At 40.4% G+C, this 24,948-nt stretch overlaps 1 protein-coding gene across 3 annotated transcripts in view; it reads left to right on the top strand.

Moving 5' to 3' along the window:
- Window positions 1-24,948, top strand: part of KIF4A (kinesin family member 4A) — a 114,400-nt gene that overhangs the window by 41,094 nt on the left and 48,358 nt on the right. For all 3 annotated transcript variants that reach the window (XM_047714896.1, XM_047714897.1, XM_047714898.1), the window contains exons 8-15: window positions 2,634-2,750; window positions 3,366-3,541; window positions 8,825-8,886; window positions 16,960-17,092; window positions 18,758-18,816; window positions 18,929-19,034; window positions 23,542-23,598; window positions 24,619-24,804. In XM_047714896.1, coding sequence (XP_047570852.1) covers window positions 2,634-2,750; window positions 3,366-3,541; window positions 8,825-8,886; window positions 16,960-17,092; window positions 18,758-18,816; window positions 18,929-19,034; window positions 23,542-23,598; window positions 24,619-24,804 — 896 coding nt within the window. The remainder of the gene's footprint in view (window positions 1-2,633; window positions 2,751-3,365; window positions 3,542-8,824; window positions 8,887-16,959; window positions 17,093-18,757; window positions 18,817-18,928; window positions 19,035-23,541; window positions 23,599-24,618; window positions 24,805-24,948) is intronic.

The raw sequence follows: 24,948 nt of genomic DNA, 5'->3' as shown, positions 1-24,948 counted from the left end.
TAGTTATTTACTCCTTTGAAACAAGGAGAGGGATGAAGGAATCAGTAACAGCAAAGAAACGACTATGAGATGAGGAGAGGGAAAACCTTCCCTTGTAGATAACTTTGATGTCCACAGTGTATTTGTTGAAGTCATCCACTAAGAGTGAAGGGAGATTTACAGTTTTGAAAATGACGAATGGTTAGAATAGCTGCTGTGGTGAAGTAGGGATGAGGAAGAAAAGATTGTCAATGACCAAAGGTTCAGCTAAAGTCAGATAGCAGTGTTATATAATGAATGGATCGAGTCCATTTGGTTATGTGATTTTCTTCAGCATTGCAGCCTACAGAAACTTGTACATATACACAGACACACACAGTCGGTTTAACTTGTGACTGGGAATTAACATGATGGGAAGGCAGAAGGTCATGGGTCTAGTGAGTATTTGGGAAAGCCTAACTGAAATGATCAATCACAGGGTCCAGTTTAAGGCCCAGGAGAGAATGATCTACTGGGAGTATTACAAAGTGGCAGGGTGGGGCACCTGGGTGGCTCAGTGGGTTAAGCCTCTGCCTTTGGCTCAGGTCATGATCTCAGGGTCCTGGGATCGAGCCCCGAATCCGGCTGTCTGCTCAGCAGGGAGCCTACTTCCCCCTGTCTCTCTGCCTGCCTCTCTGCCTACTTGTGGTCTCTCTCTCTGTCAAATAAATAAAATCTAGAAAGAAAGAAAGAGAGAAAAGAAGAGGCAGGGTGCACCTGGGTAGCTCAGTTGGTTAAGCATTACCTTCGACTCAGGCCGTGATCCCCGGGCCCTGGGATCAAGTCCCACCTCAGGCTCCCTGCTCGGTGAGGGGTCTGCTTCTCCCTCTCCCTTTGCTTCTCCCCCCACTTGTGCTCTCTCTCATGCACTCTCTCTCTCAAATAAATAAATCTTTAAAAAAAATAAAGTGTCAGTAGGGGCTCCTGGGTGGCTAAGTTGGTTAAGTGTCCAACTCTTCATTTCAGCTCAGGTCATGATCTCAGGGTCATGAGATCAAGCCGCACATTAGGCTCTGCACTCAGAGGGGAGTGTGCTTGAGATTTCTCTTCTTCTCCCTCTCCTTTTACCCCTCCCCCAACTGGCACTTGGCATGCGTGCACACATGCTCTCTCTCTCTCTCTCAAATAAAATCTTTTTTAAAAAGTGTCCAAAAAAAATGTCAGGGACGCCTGGGTGACTCAGTCCATTGGGCATCTGCCTTCAACTCACATCACGATCCCAAGGTCCTGGGATCGAGCCCTGCGTCAGGCTCCCTGCTCAGTGGGGGGACCTGCTTCTCCCTGTCCCTCTGCCTACCTTTCCCCTTGCTTGTGCCTGTGTGCTCTCTCTCTTTCTGTCAAATAAATCAAATCTTTTTTTAAAAAAGGTGTCAGTAAATTGGTGGTCTCAATAAGGGTGAAGAACAGGATTCATGAAAGAAATGAAAGGATTGTAGGATGCAGTCAGGAATTCTGGAGCTCAGGATCTTGTAGATCTGATTGTTTCTGGTTATAGGGGAGTCTAAAGTATGACCGAGTAAGTAAAAGATAGAGTAACCTTAACAAAAATGATCCCATTTCTTTAGCATTTAACTCTGTACAAGTATCTTATTTCATTCCCCACTACAACCCAATGAGGTAGATAGATTTGCCTCGTTTTAGAGCAGAACTTCACCCAAATCGTATAGGTAGCCAGTGGTAGAGCCAGGATTAGAACCTAGCTCCATGTGATGTCAAAAGCCCATGCACTTAACCACTATACTATATAGCCTTTACACAACAAATGTAATCATGAGAAAATCAGGGGCTTTAGAAGGACCTCAGAGATTATTACAGGATTTAAAAAGCAAACCTTGGAATTAAAGAAGTGGAAAAGAATCTTTGTCCTTTTTAAAAGCAACAAGAGAACATGTATTCCTGTGTGGTGTCATAGAAAGAGCATAGGACTTAAGTGAGATCCTGAAATGGAATGTCAGGCCTACAACTCACCAGCTGTTTGACCTTAGACAAGTCAGTGAACCTCTGTGCTGGTTTCCTTATCTGTAAAGTGAGAATGATAGTAAAAATAGTTTAGCAAGATGACAATAAAAAATAGCTGTTCATCTAATTTCTCCATGTTAATTTAAGGATTAAATGTGATAATGGATGTAAAAAGTAAATATACAAATGCTGTTGTCATGGTGATAGTTATCTGTGTGTCTACTTTGTTTCCATGGGAAAGGGCAAGAAGTGCCAGCAAATTCAGTGTGCATATCCAACATTTAGACCTTTGTCCTCAGAAAAGTGAATAGGATCAAGAAGTTTCCTTAAGGGGCGCCTGGGTGGCTCAGTGGGTTAAACCACTGCCTTCGGCTCAGGTCATGATCTCAGGGTCCTGGGATCGAGTCCCGCATCGGCCTCTCTGCTCGGCGGGGAGCCTGCTTCCTCTCTCTCTCTTTCTGCCTGCCTCTCTGCCTACTTGTGATCTCTCTCTGTCGAATAAATAAATAAAATCTTTAAAAAAAAAAAAAAGAAGTTTCCTTAAGATTGATGATGTAAGATTTCTGTAGGGTTTTCATTTTAAGCAGGTATATATTTTATGCAAGTATATGTTCGATACTTTACCAAGCAATGTAAATTTCCTTTCCTGCTATTAGGTATTAATATTAACCGAGGCCTCCTGTGCTTGGGAAATGTAATCAGTGCTCTTGGAGATGACAAAAAGGGTGGCTTTGTGCCCTACAGAGATTCCAAGTTGACTCGACTGCTTCAAGGTAAGCCCAAAGTTTCTCAAAATAAGAGAGTGACCCAGAATAATAGTGCTGAGAAGGTGAAGACAGGACAGGTAAACAGATTTTTGGACTATCACATACAGAGCTGTCTAAATGATAAAGAGCTTTGAAATAGACCTGTTGGCAATCAGGCTTCTATGATAATGGAAAGATGTCTTCATCTATGGCTTTGAGAGCCAAGAAATCTCTAGAATGACAACTGTGCTTAGTCCTCTCTCCCTGAAAATGAATCTGATTACTGTTTATTAGTGCCTGTTAAGCAGAATTAAAACCTACCTAGAGGGGGCATCCTAAGAATGTTTAATTCTAATAGTGGCTCCTAACTTATTCGGGTCAGGCCCCAGTTATTTTAAGTTGATTAAGTGCTGAAATCACAATCTTAACAAGGGGGACACATGGAATAGGATTCTAAACTATATCATTTACACATCAAAAATTTTAGTATTTTTCTATCAACACAAATAGGAAATTTGCAGATTCTTAAGAATTTTTTTCTTAGGATTTAAGAGCTCTGAGTTTGAAGCCACCAACCCAAATGGTCAGCTTTGCTTACATCCTAATTGTTTGCTTTTATTTCCTCCTGTTGTTCTTTTTCAGATTCTCTGGGAGGTAATAGCCATACTCTTATGATCGCCTGTGTGAGTCCTGCTGACTCCAATCTAGAAGAAACATTAAATACCCTTCGCTACGCTGACAGAGCAAGAAAAATAAAGAACAAACCTGTTGTTAATATTGATCCCCAGACAGCTGAACTTAATCATCTGAAGCAACAGGTACAAGAGCCTTAAAATTTGTTGGGAAAAATTATAAGTATGTGAGTGGAATGATGGATCTTCTGTTTCTCAGCTTCTCTACCAGAGGTTTAGAGATGATAGCTAAGCATTCTGTTAGTTTGGGAAAATCTTAAAGTAATTCCTATTGACATGTTTATCGTCATATGTAAGGTTTGAGGGTAGCGTTAGAGATTTCACTGACAAAGAAGTGAGCAGTGAGAGATGAGGCAAGAGAGGTGGGCAAGAATCAGATCATGAAAGTTCTTATATGACCTCATAGAGGATTTGGAATTTAACCCGAGAGCTGTAGGGAGCCACTGAAAGATTTTAAGTAAGTGGGGACACGGTGAAATATGTGTTTTAGGGAGATCACTCTAGCAAGCACAAAGTGGACTAGAAGTGGGTATGACTAGAAGTAAGAAAATAAATTACACCAGTACCCACCCCCTTATCCATGGTTTCACTTTCCACAGTTCCAGTTACCCATGGTTAACCATGGTCTGGATGCAGATGATTCTCCCTTCTCATAGATTGTCAGAAAGTTAATAGTAGCCTAATGCTACATCACAATGCCTGTGTCATTCACCCCACTTAGACACTCAACTCATAGATATTTTATCATCTTATATCACAAAAAGGGTAAGGACAGTATCTCGATAAGACATTTGTGGGGGACCACAGTCACATAACTGTTATTATGGTATATCATTATAATTGGCCTATTTTATTGTTAGTTATTATTGTCAATCTCTTACTTGCCTCATTTTGAAATTAAACTTTATCATAGGTATATAGGTATAGGAAAAAGCACTGTACATATAGAGTTCAGTACTAGCCACCATTTCAGGCATCCACTCAGGGTCTGGGAACATATCTCCCACAGATCTGTTGTAGGCTATTATAATAACCCAGGTGAGAACTATGGCCTGAACTAAAGACAGTAGCGATAGAAATAAAGAGAAGGGTGCAAATTAGAAAGAAAAATTACTAGAGCTTGCTTAGTAACATTTGGTATGGAAGGGAGAATCAAGGCTTTTCTCAGGTTTCTTGCTTGGACAACTGTTTAAACGGTAGTACCAATCATTGAGTCAGGGCATACAGGAGGAAAAACGAAGTGAGGTGGGAAAATGGAAACAATGAGATTCACTTTGGGGCATTTTGAATTTGAAGAGCTTGGGGGACATCTGAGTACAGTTGTTCAAACATAGCTGGCCATGGGTTTAACGTAGAGAGGTCTGAACAGATTTGAGAGTCATTAGCATTTAGATGGAAGCTGAAATTATACAGTGGACAAGATCAAAGAGTACATGGTGCATTCAGGGTACTTGGTAAATATTTGCTGAATGGGTGAATGGCCAAGAAGAGAAGAAGGCCAAAGGCGAAACTCTGGGGATACAGCAGTATTTAAGGAATGGGGAAAAGAGGGAAGACACAAAGAGAGTGAGAAGGAGCCAACAGGTAGGAAGAAAAGCAGTGATATGGGAGACAAAGGAAGAACGTTTTGAGGACCATCAAAAGTACAAATTTATAAAATGTAAAGATAAGGACTGGAAAGTGGTTGGTTGGTTGATTGATTGGTTGGTTGGTTGGTTGTTTAAGCAACAAGGTGACCTCAGTGAGAGGAGGGTCAGGGGAATGATAGGAGGAGATTGTTGTGGGCTAGTCAGTGAATGCTGGGTAGGGAAGTGGAAGAAGCTGGTAGGCTCTTCTTTTGAGAAGGCAAGATGAAAGAAGACAGTAGCTAGGTAGTCAAGGGCCAAAGGTTATAGGTCTGTTTGTTTTTAAAAATATGCAAGAGACTTGAACAAGTGAAAGAGGCACTAGTTGCTAAGGGATCATCTCTAAGTAGTTGAGATCCTGAGCACAAATGAAGAGGGATTGGCTTTAGACCAGCAACAGGATACCTGCCACCAAGACTGGAAGGAAAGAGGTTAGGATAGGAAGAATACAGTGATGGTAATTTAGAGGGGGAAAAAGGGAAATTGAGGGATTTTCAGCCTGACAACATTTACCTTCTCAGTATAGGAGGCAAGGTCATCTTCTAAGAACAAGCAACCAGATAATAGGGTAGAGGGATTGAAGAGGCCACAGAGGCTTGAAATCGTGGAAATGGAAGAGGTAGCAGACAAGGCATATGCATCTGTGGTAGTATCCATGCAAATGGTTGTGTAACAGCTCAGTGACTCTGGTAGAGGAGATGAAAAGGGAGGTAGTTAGTTGGACTGATCCAGGCTTGGGAGAGGGGTCAAGTTTTCTTGCCTTCCAGGGTATAGTACTCTTCCCACACTGTGCACTGCTCCCAGCTATGAAGTGCTTATTCCGTCTCTGGCCTTCCTCCTTGGTGATAAGAGCTACTATTTAGTTAGTCTAAAGCTTCCCCTTCCCTTCTCTTCCTCTAACTCCCTCCCTCCTAGGGGTCACTGTAGAAAATACAAGTAATTTACCTGTTAACAGTATCATCTCAATTATGAAATACCATACTCTGTTCTGTCCCTCCATTTTCTTTCATGTGCATTATTATTGCCAAGAACACTCTTCTTCCTAGTCATTTATTTGTTCATTCATTCCAACAATAAATCTATATTGAATGCTACTATGTGCCAGGTACTATGCTGGGATACGTGGCTGAACAAAGCAAACATGGTTTCTGCCTTCGTGGAACTTAAGGCCTAAGTGGGAGAAGCAAATGCCAAATACATAAGCATACCAACATATCATTTTCTAAAATGAGATTGTGTGCTATTATTAGGGTAGTATGACATTATAGAACAGGGTCTTCTGTTATGTATCGAAGCTGAGAAGTCTTCCCTGAGGTAGCAATGTTGGAATTGAGATCTGAGGGACTGACTAGGACTTATCTATGCAAAAAAGAAGGAAGAGGCTTCCAAAGAAAAGAGAAAGCATTTGTGGCTAAGTATAGTGGTTAAGAGCATTGCACGGCAGTCAGACTGCCCACATTCAGATGCTGGCTTTATAACTCACTGGCTATGTACCCTGGCCAAGTTCTCTGTGCCTCAGTTACCCTAACTATAAAATGGAAATAATTGTGGTGCCTGGGTGGCTTAGTTTGTTAAGCGTCTGCCTTCAGCTCAGGTCAGACCCCAGGGTCCTGGGATCCAGCCCCACATCAGGCTCCCTGCTTCTCCTCCTGCCTCTGCCATTTCCCCCTGCTTGTGCTCTCTGTCTTTCTCTCTCTCTCTCTCTGTCAAATCAATAAATAAAATCTTTGAAAAAAAATAAAATAGAAATAATTGTACCTACCTCGTAGGGTTTTTGTGAGGGTTAGATGAATTAATACACAGAAAACACTTAGAGCAGTGCCAGGCATATACCAAGTCTGAAAAGGTCCTGATTTAGGAAGGCATATAGTGCGTTTGAAGAACTGAAGAAATGCCGGTGTGGCTAGAGCAGAGGGAGCCAGGAAAGTGTATTCCAATACGAAGACTGGAGAAGAAGCAGAGACCTGATAGAGGCCTGGATGATGTTAAAAATGATGTTAAGCAGGGTGGTAACAGTGACAATTTCCATTTTGAAATGATGGTCTGGCTACTGTGTAGAAATGAATTATAGTGGAGCAAGAGTAGATTCATCAAGAAGATGTTAAGAAGTTACTCAGTGGTCCATGTGCGAGATAAATGGTGGCTTGGACTTAGGGTGGTGGTGGTGGTGATGGAAAGAATTGACCAGTGGCTTAGATAAGAGGATGAGGGTTTGGCACCCAGATTTCTGCATGTGAAACTGCACGTTCCCTGACCTGGAGCGCACTAGAAAAGGACCAGTTTTCGGGATAGCAGACAGCTAAGTGGGACTATGAAGTAGATGAACATAAAGCTCTAATTTCAGAAAGATTTGTGTTTGAGATAAATTTGGGAGTCACTACTTTATAGATGGTAATTGAAAGCATTAGACAGAGAGACTTCAAGGAGAGAGTATAATATAAAGCAAGAAGACTGATACTGAACTTTGAGGATTTATCATCTAAAGGACAATTGGCACAAAGATTAACCAAGAAAGAGCCTTAGAAGATCAGCTGGAAGTGTAGAAGGAAAGGCAGGAAAGTATGGTGTCCGGTAAGCCACATGCTAGCAAACAGTGAAGTAAAATGAAGACCGAAAAATGCCCATAGGTTATAGTGACATGCAGATCATTGGTGACCTTAGCAAGAGTTGTTTCAGTGGAATGCTATGGGCAGAAATCAGATTAGAGGATTCTGAGGAGCAAGTGCAAGGGGTGAACAAAAGGAAATGGCGGCAATGAGTTTAGACTGTTCTCTCAAACTTTGTGAAGGGGAAAAGTAGGGCAAAAGAGGAAGTGGGATTGAGAAGGGTGCTTTTGCTTTGTTTTAAGATGGGAGAGACTTGAACACGTTTTAATCTCTTTGTTTAGATTTTATTTATTTATTAGAGAGAGAGCATGTGTGCATGCATGAACAGCGGGGGAAGGACAGAGGGAGAGGGAGAAGCAGACACCCCCCACTGGGTAGAGAACCCTACACGGGGCTTGATCCCAGGACCCCAAGATCATGACCTGAGCCGAAGGCAGACGCTTAACCAACTGAGCCACCCAGGCGCCCCGAACATGTTTTAATCTTAATAGAAATGATCCTGTAGAAATGGAGAAGTCAAAGATATAGAAGAGAGAAGGGATAACAAAGTATGACTGATCAGGAGACAAGAAGAATTGGGATCCAAAGCATAAGCAATGAGATTGGTCACAGGAGGCAGAACAGCTCCTCTATGCATCATAGGAGGGAATGGGAGAGGATCGTTGTTTGCACACTCTGGTTTAACATCCAACCCCAGGAAGCTTCTTTTTGACACTTGTGGAATTTCATTATCTTGCTTCTTCTCAGAACCCTAAAGTACTTAACTGTACTTCATGAACTGGCATCCTCTCTCCTGTATTGTTTCTTACCATTTCAAGCCGTAGGCTTATCATTGTAAACTTGAGAATAAAACATGAGAGTTTACTCACATCCCCCTCATGTTACCTAGCCCGGTGCTGAGTTTGGTTTTTTAAAAATAGATGCTCAATAAAAAGTCATTAAGACGCTCAGATAAAAGGGACAGCTCATCTTATAAGTACTAGTCATTCATATAATGCTGTTTGGACTTTTGTCACTGAATCAGCAACCCTGATGCTTTCCATGATGCCTAAAATATGCCTTAGATTTCATAGGTATCAAGTAAAATTACACTACGGCTAATTGTAGTAATTTAGCGGATAAGGGATAAGTAGCTTTTGATCGGTGATTAGCTGACTATTTTTCTTTGCTTTTCCCAGGTACAACAGCTACAGGTTTTGTTGCTACAAGCCCATGGAGGCACACTGCCTGGATCTATAAAGTAAGAGTCATAGATTAATTTTAAATTTACATTTTAGCAGAGGCCATTTCTCCTGATGGTTGTTTCCCCCGATATACTCAAGTTTCTGGCAGCACTTAGTATCAAGGCAGGGAGCTTGTCAAACTTGCTAGTTAGCTTTGAGGCCGCCTGATGTGGTAGAAAGAACATGGGTTCTGGCCTCAGAAATTTATTAATTGGAATTCTCCTGTGAAGAAGAGCTATTTCTTCCTATTTATTTATGTATTTATTTCCATATAGACACATGTGACACATTTTACTCTATGGGTTAACACCCAGTACTACCATTATTTGTCTTATTGCTCAAATTGTTCGTGCTTTGTCCAGTAGGAGCTCCTTCAGGATGGTTCATATTTCTTTAATATACCCTTTAGTAGTTTTTTCGTGTTTTTTTTTTAAGATTTGTTCATCCTTTCTAGAGAGAAAGAGAGAGAGAGTGTGTGCATGGTGGGGGACAGGGGCAGGTGGAGAGGGAGAGAGAATCCTCTGACTCCCTGCCAAACACAGAGGCCCACGTGGAGCTCTATTCCAGGACCCCGAGAACAAACCCAAACCGAAATCCAGAGTCTGCAACTCAACCAACTGAGCCACCTAGGCTCCCCAATCCTCTAGCTTTTAAGCATTTCCAGGAGATGTCCACACCCATCTTGTATTTTCCTTGCCCCAGTTCTAGAATCAACCATATCTCAAGAGAGCCCTGATTTTTTTTATTGGAAAATATTGCTTAGAAACCCACTCTGGGTGCTAGGTATAGGTATGCTTGTTGTTACTGGGGTGTCACTGAGTCCCTCTCAGCAGGTAGAACTAGGAAATATCTGTATACCTAGTAATGCACACATACGCTCACATGTATATTTTTATATCCCATCTGTATATACATTAAAAGCCATGATTTTATACCAATACCTATGATACCAGTCCAACACTACAGAGTTCACTTTAGCCTTCCTCCTCCCCTTATTTATAACTCCTTTTTCCAACAGTGAGAAACCAGCTGCAATCTCTTTTCTTACTTGTTCAGTTCTAGTATACATATAAAGTAGTTTCAGAATTGCTAGCCCATACCCCAGTGAGAAACACTTTTATGAACTAGATTACATTTATGTACAGTTCTTTTGTCTTTAGGCTTAATGTATCCAGGCAAGATACTGGTTCCCACAGTTACTGTTTGTATTCCATTTTAGGTTTCCCCCTACATCTTTGTTGGTTTTAACTGTTTGTTTATATTCTGAGTATGTGAAGGATATATGAAATACTATGATGCTCTTAAGAGTCAGAGTTATACAACAAGAAATACTCAACAGTGAAATGTGAATCAAAACCACAGTGAAATATCACCATATACCCATGAGGATCACTAATATAAAAAAAACTGAGGGGCACCTGGGTGGCTGTGTTGCTAAAATGTCTGACTTCAGATCAGGGTCCTGGGATTGAACCCAATGTCTGGCTCCCTGCTAAGTGGAGAGTCTGCTTTTCCCTCTGCCCCTCCCCCTGCTCATGCGTGCTCTCTCTCTCTCTGTCTCTCTCTCTCTCTCTCAAGTAAAATAAAATCTTTTTAAAAAACTGAATAACAAATATTGGCAAAGATGTGGAAAAATAAGAAGCTTTGTACACTGCTGGAAAGATTATAAAATGATATAACTGCTATGGAAAACAGTATGGAGGTTCCTCAGAAAGTTAAAAATAGAACTACCACATGATCCAGCAATCCCACTTCTGGCTATATATCCAAAATAATTGAAAGCAGGGTTTTAAAGAAATATCTGTACACCCATGTTCATAGCAGCAATATTCGCACTATTCTCAATAGGCAGGAAGTGGAAGCAACACAAATGTCTACCAGTGGATGAATGGATAAAGCAAATATGCAAATGTGTGTGTGTGTGTGTGTGTGTGTGTGTGTATGTAGTGAAATATTCAACCTTAAAAGAAGGAAATCCTAGTACATGTTATAGCATGAGTGAAACTTGAGGACATTATGCTAAGTGAAATAAATCAGTCACAAAAAAATACTGTCTATTTCCATTCATATGAGATACTTAGAGAAATCAAATTCATAGAAACAGAAAGTTGACTGGTGATGATCCAGGGCTGGGGGAGAGGGGCAAAAAGGGAGTTGTTTAATGGGTATAGAGTTTCAGTTTCACAAGATAAAAGTTCTGGAGATCTGTTTTATGACAACGTAAATGCACTTTATTCAACTGTTTACTTAACAATGGATAAGACAGTAAGTTTTATATGTTGTTTTTAAAGATTCATTTATTTATTTTAGAGAGAGACAGAGAGCATCCACCAGTTGGGGGAAGGGACAGAGGGAGAAGGAAGGAATCTCAAGCAGACTCCCCGCTGAGCATGGAGTCTGAGGCAGAGCTCGATCTCACGACCCTAAGATCATGACCAGAACTGAAACCAAGAGTCAGACGCTTAACCATTTGAGCCACCCAGGCACCCCGGTTTTATATGTTTTCACACAATTTTAAAAAGGAAGAACCCACAGGGGCGCCTGGGTGGCTCAGTGGGTTAAAGCCTCTGCCTTCAGCTCAGGTCATGATCTCAGGGTCCTGGGATCGAGGCCCGCATCAGGCTCTCTGCTTAGCATGGAGCTTGCTTCTTCCTCTCTCTCTGCCTGCTTTTCTGCCTACTTGTGATCTCTGTCTGTCAAATAAATAAATAAAATCTTAAAAAAAAAAAAAAGGAAGAACCCACAAAAGAACTAGAGGAAAACATAGGGCAAAGGCCTATGTCCATATAGGTGAACATAAAGAACAGTGTAGAAATAAAAGCAATGGCAGGGGGCACCTGGGTAGCTTAGTCAGTTAAGTGTCTGCCTTCGGCTAGGGTTGTGACCCCAGGGCCCTGGGACCAAGCCCCATGTCAGGCTCTCTACTCAGTGGGGAGGAAGCCTTCTTCTCCTTCTCCCTCTGCCATTCCCCGCTTGTGTTCTCTGGGTCTGTCAAATAAATAAATAATAAAATATTTTAAGAAAATACACAAAAGCAATGGCAGAAAACTGAAAGAATAGACTTGGGGGACACTGGGAACAGGGGGTTGTGGAATGGGTGTAAGTTTCAGTTTTGCAAGATGAAAAATTTCTGGAGATCCAGTGTACAATAATGTGAATATACTTAAGACTACTGAACTGTATGTACGCTTAAGAAATGGTGAAGATGGTAAATTTTGTTACATATTTTTTATTTACCCCAATTTTTTTTAAATACTCAGGGAAATGTCATTTTCTCTTCATCCCTGCTATCCTATTCCCATCGCACCCTATTTCTACCACTTTTCTCCTTCCTTTGTATTTAACCAATCTCTTTAGTTTCTGGCTTGACCTTCCTATATTTCTCCTGTACAAATGAGCATATACTTATATATATTTTTTCATATCCTCTCCTTATATGAATGGTAGTATACCACAGATAGTCTTTGTGGCTTTCCACTTCTCAGCATTTCCTGAAAATCACTTTTACTAGTTCATAGACATCTTCCTCACTTTTTCACAGCTGCATGGTATTCTTCTTAGTATACACATGCCAAACATATTAATTCAATGACTTTTCCTATGTATGGATATTTAGGTTGTTTCCAGTATTTTGTAATTACAAACATTCTGCAGTGAATAACCTTGTGTTATTCAGTTTTCATGTTATTAGTAGTTTATCTTCAGGGTAGATTTCTAGAAATGGGATTGCTGAGGCAAAACATAAGGGCTTGTGTAATTTTGTTAGATATTGCCTTATTGCCATATTCCCTTCCAGAAGGGGTGCACCAGTTTGCATTCCCAACAACAGCATATTAGAGCGCTTGTTTCCCCATGGCCTCACCAGAGGATTGTGTTGCCATGCTTTTTCTCTGCCAATCGCATAGGTGAGGTGTACTATCTCAGTATCTTGTTTTAATTTTCATTTCTTTAATTATGAGTGGATTTGAGCATTTTTTTCATATGTTTCAGGGCCACTTCTATCTCTTTCCGATGAGCTATCTGTTCACATGTCCCATTTTTTCTATCAGGGTTTTTGATCCTTTGGACCTTATTGAAAAAATTGTGATGAAATATACATAAAATTAAATTCACCATTTTAACCATTTTCAAGTATACATTTCAGTGGCACTAAGTATATTCACACTATTGTACAGCCATCACCACCATCTATCTATCATCTAAAACTTTTTTCATCCTGCAAAATTGGAAGTCTATACCTGTTAAACAATAACACCCCACTTCCCTCTCTCCCTTCAGTCCTGGCCATCACCATACTACTTTCATTTAATTATTTTAAGCACTTCATATGAATAAAATCATGTAATTTTGTCCTTTCGTGACTGTCTTGTTTCACTTAGCATAATATCCTCAAGTTTCATCCATGTCGTAGCATATGTCAGAATGCCCTTTCTTTTAAAGGCTGGATACTATGCCATTGTACATATATACCACATGTTTTGTATCTATTCATCTGTCAGGGGACACAGATTACTTCCACCTTTTGGCTACAGTGAATAATGCTGCCACGAATGATTTAAGACCCTGCTTTCAATTCTTTGGATATAGACCCAAAGCTGGAATAGCTGGATCATATAGTAATTCTATTTTTAATTTTTTAATAAGATTGCCATACTATTTTACATAGTGGCTACCCCATTTTGCATTCCTACCAGCAGTGCCCAAGAGTGACAGTCTCTTCAAATCCTTACCAAACACTTGCTATTTTCTGTTTTTACTATTATTTTTTTTAAGATTTTATTTATTTATCATTTGAGAGAGAGAAAGACAAAGATAGCGAGAGAGAGAGAGCACAAGTGGGGAGGAGAGAGCGTGAAGCAGGCTCCCTGCTGAGCAAGAAGCCTGATGCAGGGCTCAATCCCAGGACCCTGGGATCATGACCTGGGCTGAAGGCAGCAGCTTAAGCTACTGAGCCACCCATGTGCCCCTCTGCTTTTAAAAAAAAATAATAATAGCCACCCTAATTCTGGCCCTTATTTTTAACAGTTCTTTATATATTCATGATGTTAGTCCTTTGGCTGTAGTGTGTGTTGCAAATATTTTCTCCTAATTTGTTCTCTTTTTCTTTGTTTATGGGGCTTTTGTTACACAAAAATTTTTAATTTTTATGTAGTAAAGTTAGTCAAATTTTTTATTGCTTTCTGTTTTTTTTTTTAGCAGCTTTATTGATCATGTAATTTACATACCATAAAAGTCACTTGCTATAAGTGTATAATTCAGTGGTTTTCAGTAAATTTACAGAGTGGTACAATTATCACCACAAAATCCAATTTTTTCCCCTTTTTTTCTTTTTTCTTTTTTCTTTTTTTATTATATTCAGTTACCAATTTATTAATGTATATATATATTTTTTTTAACGGACTGATCATTTTTTTTAAGATTTTATTTATTTATTTGACAGACAGAGATCACAAGTAGGCAGAGAGGCAGGCAGAGAGAGAAGAGGAAGCAGGCTCCCTGCAGAGCAGAGAGCCCGATGCGGGGCTCGATCCCAAGACTCTGGGATTGTGACCTGAGCCGAAGGCAGAGGCTTTAACCCACTAAGCCACCCAGATGCCCCTCAAAAATGTATATTTTAAGAGACATTTCAGGGCGACTGGGTGGCTCAGTCGGTTAAGCGTCTGCCTTTGTCTCGGGTCATGATCCCAGGGTCCTGAGATCAAGTCCCACATCGGGCTCCCTGCTCAGGGGGAGTCTGCTTCTCCCTTTCCCTCTGCCCCTCCCCACTGCTTGTGCTCTTTCTCTCTCTCAAATAAAAAAAAGAAACCTCTCATAAAGGCCTTTTACAAAATGTACAGTTCATATAAATGGATTTTTTTCGCTTTTTGTCCTAGGATTATATTCTTTTCTTTTTGAATGTGAGTCATGGAAGCTTTTGCATTGATATTCTGTGAACATTTATCAATTTGCACATGCTCAGCTAACTTGAATTCCAAGCATTGACCATTAAATAGCCTGCAAAAGAGGAAACACTGGCTTTCCGTTGTATTTCCCCCCATTTAGAGAAACCTTGGAAATTTTTAGAAGGAGAAAACTATTGAGTTTAAAGTATCATTACTTTGGAGCTTGTCAACTTTCATAAATGATGCATGGAAGTTTTCAGCTTAATAACAATAAGAAAATATCAAAGCAATCTAAAATAACACTAAATTTGCCAATAGTTTGTCTTTATAATCCACATTTTAACTGAACATTCTTTCATAAGAGTCTTAAATTCTCAGGGCGCCTGGGTGGCTCAGTCAGTTGAGTGTTCAACTCTTGATTTCGGCTCAGGTCATGATCTTGGGGCAGTGAGACCAGCCCCGTGTAGGCTCTGCATTTAGCCCCCTGCTTGTGCACTCATGTACACGCTCCCTCTCTCTCTCTCTAAAATAAACAAAAATCTTTAAAAATTTTTTTTAAAGATTTTATTTATTTATTTGACAGAGATCACAAGTAGGCAGAGAGGCAGGCAGAGAGATAGGAGGAAGCGGGCTCTATCCCAGGACCCTAAGATCACAACCTGAGCCGAAGGCAGAGGCTTTAACCCACTGAGCCATCCAGGCGCCCCTAAAAATTTTTTTAAATTAAAAATAATTTTTAAAAAGTCTTAGTAAATTCTCAGTAGTATAACATTAGACCTTATGGTGTGGCCTTGCTATTAACTTTGTGATAAAGAGCATGTTAAGATTTTCTGTTAAAAATTCCTGGAGGTCTTAAGCTGGGTGAGAGGGCATCTATTCCTGAAATCCTTTTCCAGCCTTTATTGAGATTGGGAACAGCTGTTCCCTGTCCTTTTTTTCCTCTTTATTATAGCCTTGGCAGCTATTCATTTTTCCCTTCAGTCTCCTTCAGATCCAAATTTTCATATTTCTTCTGATCTTTTTTCACCAGTCCTATTTTCCAGTCTTTTGAACAACGAATCCCAGTGGATTGCAAAACAAAACAAAACAACAAAAACAAAAAACAAACTTGATGGTCTTTTCCAAGACCATCTTGTTGGTCTTTTCCGTTAGTCTGGAACTGGCATCAAGTAATCTGCATAAGTTCCAAAGGTTCTTATCTGTATGTATTCCTTCAAGCTATTTCTGTCCCTCCCTTCCACTCCTACTTGACACGGACACCATTGTTGCCACCACCCACACTAAGCAATTTAAAATTGATAGACAAATGAACAAGAGGTTTCAAGCAAGGCAGACATTTAGAAGGGAACATTTATGGAGAGTTGTGAAATGTGCTCTCAGTGGCCACTGGTCATTACATCAACTTTCTGACTTCTTAAATGCTATTTCCCTAAACTTCAGTAAATAGGTAGCTGACTTATATTGATAAAGTTAAATTTCAGCCCCGAGCAATGTCACTTCTGCCTCCTCCTTACCTCTTCCTTCCTTGCTTCCCTAATCTTTAATGAGAGATTGAGAGGGAGTTTTAGCTACAGGAGTGTGAAGAGGAGGGAGACAACATGCATCTTAGCTACAGTTAGTCTTCACTTCTTTTGTTTGTTTTTATTTAAATTCAATTAACATATAGTGTATCATCCAGTGACCCCCCCCAACAACCCTCAGTTTTGTTACCTATGATTAAGAGTCTCTTACAGTTTGTCTCCCTCTCGATTTTGTCTTGTTTTATTTTTTCCCTGCCTTCCTCTATGTTCATCTGTTCTGTTTCTTAAATTCCACATATGAATGAGATCATATGATAATTATCTTTCTCTGATTGACTTATTTTGCTTAGCCTTCACTTCTTAACTACATGGCACAAATAGAAAGATCTTAAACCAAGAGCCAAGGGTAGAGGTTAGTCATTTCTGTTGCAACCATGGCTGGCTCTGAATTATTACCTCCCCGCAAAGCATTAATTCAAAGTATTTCAGGCATATATTTCTTATTCATTCAATATATGACCTGACTGGAAGGATAGATTGGAATGGACCCACTTTTTCCCAGACTTTTGGGGGTTAATTTTAAACCAACTCCCCACACCTAAAAGGTCTGTGGGATATATTTTTATCTACCTTTGATATAGGTGTTATTAACAGATCTGTTTCTAATACATTTCTTTCTTTGTTTTAGTGTGGAACCATCAGAAAGTCTACAGTCCCTGATGGAGAAGAATCAGTCCCTCATAGAGGAGAATGAAAAATTAAGTCGTGGTCTGAGCGAAGCAGCTGGTCAGACAGCCCAGATGTTGGAGAGGATCATTTTGGTGAGGCCCCACAACTAAGCCACTAGCAATCTGTACGTTTACTAGCTTTGGTTTTGGAAATATTTTACAAGCTTCTCGTTATGAGAGACGAGTTATGCGGAAAGAAATGGATTCATAGTACCGTATCCTCCATGGAGCCCCTCTAGGGTAGACACATGGGCTTATAATCAAACATACAGAAAAGTTGAAAGAATCATATATATCCTATATATCCACCACAGAGAATCCACATGAATCTGATTTTAAAGTAGATTTGTTCTAAAATACCAACCAGAGAGAAAAGAACCAGATCCTTCTGTCACCTAAAGTCCTGCCTAATCATTATCTGTAATAGCAAGTAACTGTCCCCTTAGTAAGATTTTAGGTCTTCTCTACCTCCCTTCCCCTAATGTCATATTTTGTACTCTGTCTTAACAGCTGCCATGGTGAGCTAGAACAGCTGGGAAATTAATGTTAATTCCTTTCACATACGGTTAATTTCCAAAGAGTGGATCCCTATATAACTGATTTCTCCAGTTCCATATCCTACTACCTGTCTGATAGTAACCTGAATTGGTGCGTGCTGGCTCTACCACTAACATTTTTCTACTAGCCTGAATACAACTCAATTTTTAATAGCACAGCTGTTGCCAAAAGCAAAAATGAGTTTCCACCAAAATGTGATTGAACATCTGTAATTTATACACCTTCATGCATCTGTGTGCTCTCTAGTCAGGGAGGCCTAAGCTGCTTAAAGATTCTTGAAAGAGGGCCAAATCCCATATCCATTGTCCATTGCTCCTGGAACGGTGAAAATGAGAACTAGAGGATTTTTATATAGTTTTCTGTCTCTAGTACTGCGTTCTATGCCTTTGAAGTAACTCCAGAAGCTGCATCTCACACATGTGTGCTTATGGCCAATGTTAACAGACAGCACCTGTTACTCTAGCCACATACCCCTCTGAACTTGGCTACGGGAAGGCTTATTGCTTGATGTCCTGTTAGAATGTCAACAACCACAACACTGTTGTCCTCTATAAACTGTCTTTCCCTAATCTGTTGCAGCATCTCGCATGTTACAGATACTGTGATTGAGATAAAATGGAAATTATCAATTACCCTTCCCAAAATGTATCTCCCTCTGCCATATTCTTATGCCTCACCCTTTTTCTTGTTTTTTCTTACTAAAACCAGCCTACCATATCGGATAGTGTAACTTGAAAAAAAAAAAAAAGCTCAACTCATATGAGACCCTTTTATGTTTTCAGTGCCCTTATGCTAGGGCTAGGGAACAGTAGAGCGTAGGAGGCAGTTTAAAGTAAGTGGGTTTTTTTGCAAACAGCAGGGAGTAGCGTGCCAGGAAGTATTGCTTTTCCCCCAGTTGCAAAGTTCTATATGGAATTAAAGCTTCACACTCTACACCATAGTCTGAGCTTCATGGCAAGCCTAAGACCCAGCTGCTTGGATGCTATTTTCAGTAGCTCATGTTGACTGAAGGGCTAATTTCCACGACTGTTTAAAAAAACGTCATTTCTCACTAAATCACCAAAGCCCACTGAATCCTCGATTACAGCAAAGGAGGCAATTTCTCTACCCAGGTTTTAATGCATAGAAATAGGAGAGAGGGCACAATTAGGTGAGGCTGTCCGGCATCGCCACTGATGATCTCCTGGGTCTCTGTTGCAGACAGAACAAGCGAATGAAAAGATGAACGCCAAGCTGGAGGAACTCAGGCAGCATGCAGCGTAAGTTTCATACCAAATGTCTGTGAGTGACCTATAACCTTAGTATATAATCATCAATCCTCTGGTCTTTGCAGTATGATTAACCTTTGGGTTCCTCTGTTTGAATTGTCAGCCTCAAAGTGGATCTTCAGAAGTTAGTGGAAACTTTGGAAGACCAGGAATTAAAAGAAAATGTAGAGATAATTCGTAACCTACAGCACGTGATTACCCAGCTATCGGTAAGCCAAGGCGGGGCAGTGTAAATAGACATATTGCTTTCGTTTGTTTCACTTGTTGCCTATACATGTGTCCAACTCTGTGCCTTTGGCTTTTGCCGAAAACAACTAGATTGTGAGCTGTTTGAGGACAGAGATCATGGATCACTGGATACGATCAGAATATTAAATTCGTTCAATCAAAACACTCATAGCTTACATATGCAATGGCACATTCAGATTTCAGTACTCTACTTGAATGCTGGACACAGCAACAGAGCAGTTGCAAAATTGCCCTGTAGCATGGCGGCAGTCATTGACTTGTGTAGTGTAGGCTAACTTAACAAGAGGCCTTGTGCCACACCTCAATTCTAAACACACTGGGTTCTGACAGATAACTTAGAGCAACCAGGGAATACCATAGCTCTCCTTTCTAACCAATGATAAATTAGTTTAAATGATAGTTCTGTAAATTCCAATTTTTATTTATTTTTAGAACTACAATGGTAGTGGGGGAGGGGGTAGGCAGCAGGTATTTCTTGTTTTTCCCAGAAGAAAAATTCTTACAATCCAACCACCCTAAAGACCTTTTATCTTTGGGTTCCTTCTCTAGCTTAGCCCTTAGGTATATATACTTTTTTTTTTAAGTTGAAATCATATTATGTTAAGGGACCATGGTTGATTAAGGGGTTATGGTTGGTTTTCTTCCATCTATAGCCTCTTGTTTATCATTCTGAACCCCTGACATGTTCATAAATGACTGGTGGTAATTTCTAGTTCTTGGGCAGAGGCTTTAACTCTATCAGAACAGTGATTTCTCCATTTCAGCTCTTGCCCAGTGTTTTCTAGACTTGTCAGAACGGTATCCACAGAATCAGCTACACCTGTATTTTACTCTGAAAGAGTCAATTTTAAAAATATTATACATTCTTGTTGAAGGAAGGGTTAGGATGAGTTCCAATAAACTAAATGAGTAAAGTCCCCAAAAGACTAGAAAGCAGTGTTTTGGAACAAGTAGTACTTTTCAGAGCTGTCCCGAGCAGTCTGAGATTACAGCTCATTTGTCCAACACACAGACCACAGCAGTTGAGAACCTGGGCTCCAGAGCCACACAGACCCTGGTTAGAACACAGTTCTGCCACTCACTAGCTGTGTGACCTTGCTAACTACTGTATTAATGTCAAGAGAAAATAGTTTAAGTGACTCCAAAAGAGGCTAAAGGCATCATTCAGCTGAGGTACTCAGGGAGCTCCTGAACTCCAGGTAACTCCCTGAGTCAAAGCAGGATTAGAGTTTTGTAAGGTGAGAAGCGAGGGGGTGGGGTGTCCTTGTGGTTTGGCTCAGGTAGCAGTTCTGTGGTTAATTGCCGCAAAACTTCTGGTTGGAGCCTGTTCCAGTTTTTGTGCCTCTTGCTTAAATTAAGAACAATGGTGCAACCCCATCCTGCTAACTGTCCAATTATTTTCAGAGTCATTCTTGCAAACCTTGTAGTTTGTTCTTTGGTTAAGGTTCACAGGTGGGAGAGGTGGCAAAGAAGGGGGAAAGGAGGCAAGGAAAACTAAGAACCCTCTCTTTCTGTTTTAATCCTTTTACATCAGCAATATGAGCAAAGGGTGATTAACTGCCTGGAAAATTCAGGAAGTCAGTACAGGAGAAACTGGGCTCTAAAAAATGAATAGAAGTTTATCACACAAAGAGGAAAAGACAGCCTATATAAAAAGGTATATGCCAAAGCAAAAAGGGATGAAAGTTTAGAACATAATAAGGACTTCATTGTGGCTAAATTATAGAGTGTATGCCAGAGAATGGCTATCGCAAGGTGAAATTTCACCATCGATAATTCCACTTAAATATAGCTGAAACATCTGATGTCTGAACACCTTGTGTGAGCTGCCTCAAAATTAAGATAATCTAGGTTGTGGAACCATACTGGAGCTGAAGCTTTAATGATCACAAAAGAGTGACCCAGGACACCATCATTCATGGCCACCACACCGATCTTAGAGGATTTCCCACCACCTCATTTCTGGGGCTTCGAGTCACATGGGGAGGATAAAGGAAACCCATGGAAACCAGTCGTTAACAGAAGAGAAGGCATATCCGCAGTGAGGATCTGGTGATATGACTGGGGCCTGGCGTGCCTCTAGAGGGAAGTCGCTAGTGGTGGCTGACTCACAGGGACTCTGTAGAATCGCTGAATCTGCCACAAAAATTCACTTGGCGCCTGAAACAAGAAGGTACTAAAGATTGCCACAAGCTGATAAAGCCCTTCCCTGGTTGGCTTCCCTCCACTAGCACAGTTAGGCAGAGTAAACTCCTTTGCCCACAGCTCCTGCTGGACTCTTGAATCAGAGTTCTCCATGTCTATTGTTTGGGGACCCTCCCAGCTACATATTTTTTGGAAATAAACAACAATGTATCCTGTGGCTTTTATTAAGACTCACTACAGTGAAAGCAAAATGTTTCAAATAAAAGTGCTTGTGCCCTTCGTTCTGGATTAAAACTATTTTTATTTTAAGTGACGGGTGAACACCCCCTTTTAGTGATGAAGGCAACCGTTGTTCCCAAATCTTCCCCCTGGGGCTTTAAGCACTAAACTGTACCATTTCTTCCTTTAAAACACAATTCAAACAAACCTCCTTGCTATAGTCACCTGTGAGGAAATTCATGCAGTCCTTTCACTTCCCATAAAATCGAATTTTATTGTCGCTGTTTTTACCCCCTCCTCTAAGACCATTTCCATAAAAAGCATCTTGCATGCCCAGTAATGGTATGACCTACTGCCTCCCAGTGCGAACTTCATATGGGAGGGTATTGCTGGTTAATATAATATAGCTCAGTGTACCCTAGCTTGTTTCCCTGACCATCGCCTTCAGCAAATCATGTATTTTTACCTTACGAGAAGTTCTCCATTGCAGCCTTAGAATGAGAGAAAGGCTGTTAGATTGAAATAAATCCTATTGTCATGTATTTGTATTTAGGATTATGAAGGCAGAATCCTACCATGTTCATGTAGAACATGTCACCAAAGCTTAAACTTTCACATTACAAAATTTTATTGGGCCACAGACCAAAAGGTAAACCCACAGTAACATGTCTTCTTCAAAGATTAACCCATCTACTTTGATCCTAACCCTCTGGAAGGTACTAGAAAAAAGTCTCCAAAAGCCAGTGTTACAGGCTTTGCTAATCTAGGATAGGTCTATAAGTAGGCCATTTACTGAAACTGAAAATAGGGGAGGAAAAAGGGGTAACTGTTAACCTATAGTATATTGAAGTGCTGTTGTTCCAGAAGAGTCTCATGTCTGGCCCTTTGAAGATCATGAGTATTGTGATGATGAGAAGGGATGTGGGAACACTGGAGATTCCTCTGAATTTTCTTTGAGTCTCACTGATTGGGAATTTCTGGGCAGGGAAGTACTTTACAAATAGCACTTAACTAAGGGCCTCTTTGCTCCTTGCCTTGAAGGTACTGAGATTCAAGTTTCAAAAACTATGTAATGTTTCACTGAACTGATCCAGACACTCTGTGTGCTAACCCTGAATTCTTTCTTTGCTGTTGAGCCAATAGCTTCTTCACCTGTGACCTCTTTAATCATGTGACTTCCTGGAAAGAATCCTTTCTTCCCAGGGCTTGCAGAATCACTTAAACAGAAGTGGTAATCCATACGGCCCAATGCCAAATAAAGCCTAACTAAATTCCAGTGGGGGAGAACAGAACTCACTCGTATGACAGTCTATGAACAAATTGGTCCTAATACATGGTTTTAAGTTCCCCTTTTAGATGGTTGTTCCAATGCCCAAAAGAGGAATAGCCCTTCTCTGGAAAGGAATCAGTGCATACTCTTTCCCTTCAAGTAACCACTACCTGGAATAGCTGTTGTATGATTGATTGGTTCTTATGTATATGAGGGAGAAAAGCTGCAGGATCTTTGTCTGACTTCATGAGCACATCTTTCTGGGGTGTCTACCTGTGGAATGTATCTCCTAGTGTAGGCTCTTGCTACCTCAACTGACTATAAAAACAAACAAACAAAAAATAACCTTTCATTCTATTCACTTTTCTACTGCATTATCTTTATTTCATATGTCTGTTTTTAGGGTGGTATGTCCATGAGAACTGGCTAGACCCATATATCATAGAGGTAAACTTGGTGGTAAAAACAGAAAGAAAGAGTAGAGTCTATAAAATGGGTTAAACTTTGGCCTGTGAGAACGGCTAATGTTTCACTCCGGACGATTGTTCTCTGACAGAGCAGGAGAGGTGCAATAAATATGTCAATTGCCACATGACCTCCCCCCCCCTTTTTTTTTTAACAAGTACACAATTGACCTTATAACAAGGATAGACTTAAGAGGTGGGAACTGGCAATCTGTGGTTTGGGTGTATATATACCACAAAATGGGTCCAGCGCCTTAAACAGTCTCTACATACACTTAAAAAAAAAAAACTGAATAAGCAATATAAAATCCACTAGTAAGCTTCACTTCAGAGTCTCTTCCTAAACTGAAACATCATTCGTCATTGCAGGATGAAACTGTTGCTTGCATGGCTGCAGCCATTGATACTACAGTGGAACCAGAAGCTGTAAGTAATCGGCTTTGTGTAGAACTAGGAGATTTAACTGTGCCATTTCCTGTAATGTATCACTCAGCTGAGGAAGAGCATCCCCGATTGCTACCATCGTCCATAGAATACCTTGGAAATCCAGAAATCTTGAGTGTAAATGTCAGCTTTGGAAAACCCCTAAATTGGATAGGCTCCATCTCTAATAGTATAAATTAGTGTAACCGGTGATGGATGGCAGGGCATCTCAAGGATGTCATTTTCCTTATTTGCAATCTGGCTTACAGATTCCTTGTTAGATGCTAGTATCCTGCATCTGCTGTCTAGCAAGTTAGAATGAGGAAAGGAACAAATCAGGAAATTTTGGCAGAGTCGAAAATGCATCAGAGAAGACGTGGGAGAGATTTTTTTTTCTCATCATACTTTTTCTGTGGATGGGATGGTTAGGAGCTAAAAGAACCAAGGAGAATATCTGGAGTGTTTGAGTTGCAAGAATAGATAAAATATACTAAATGTTGGCTAAAGCTTATAGAGTAAAGTCAGAATGGAAGGCCAGACAATGGTTTGCTTGAGACATCTTTTTCCCCCCTAAAATAAACATGTATCAGTATTTTTCATATTCTGAAAGAAGAAAGGAGATAAATCAGGTGCCAGAGGTGAGCTCTGTGAGAATAAATGAAGCCTCTTCTCCATTGCCATCATTCCTAAAGTGCCATTTCCAGAAGTCTTTCTCCCGTAAAGTCCCCTTAGAATGAGATAAAAGCTAAGAAATGTTAGCCTGATCAATAAAGGAAAGAGCAAGAAACTTAGTGTGCTCTAGAAGGGTCAGTTAAAGGATATAAGAAATAAGGTGCCATGAGCACAGGGAAATAGCCTAGGCTCAATTCATCTTATATGTTTAATGCAAATCTACAAGAAGCCATATTTTTAAAAGAACGGTGGTACTAGTAATGGAGAGGTGGTGTGAGACCTGATGAAGCAAGACCTAAGGAACTCCAGTGGCTTCTTTCTCTTACAAATCATTATCCTGATCTTTTCTAGCAAGTGGAAACCAGTCCCGAGACCAGTAGGTCTTCTGATGCTTTCACTACTCAGCATGCTCTACGTCAAGCTCAAATGTCTAAGGAGCTTGTTGAGTTGAATAAAGCCCTGGCACTGAAAGAGGCCCTCGCCAGAAAGATGACTCAGAATGACAGCCAGCTACAGCCCATTCATTTCCAGTACCAGGTAAGATATTTGCTAGAGCAGCATTTGTTCATGTCTACCATCTCCCTTTAATTGTTTGGAAAGAGAACAAGCACACTGTTGGTGCTATTTGTGATGATGATGAGACAACATAATGAGCGTTGGTTTTTTTGTTTTGTTTTTTCC

This window comes from Lutra lutra, chromosome X (genome assembly GCF_902655055.1).
Source record: "Lutra lutra chromosome X, mLutLut1.2, whole genome shotgun sequence".
NCBI lineage: Eukaryota > Metazoa > Chordata > Mammalia > Carnivora > Mustelidae > Lutra > Lutra lutra.
The sequence above is the reverse complement of the archived record's forward strand: the minus strand, read 5'-3'. Positions and strand labels throughout refer to the sequence as shown.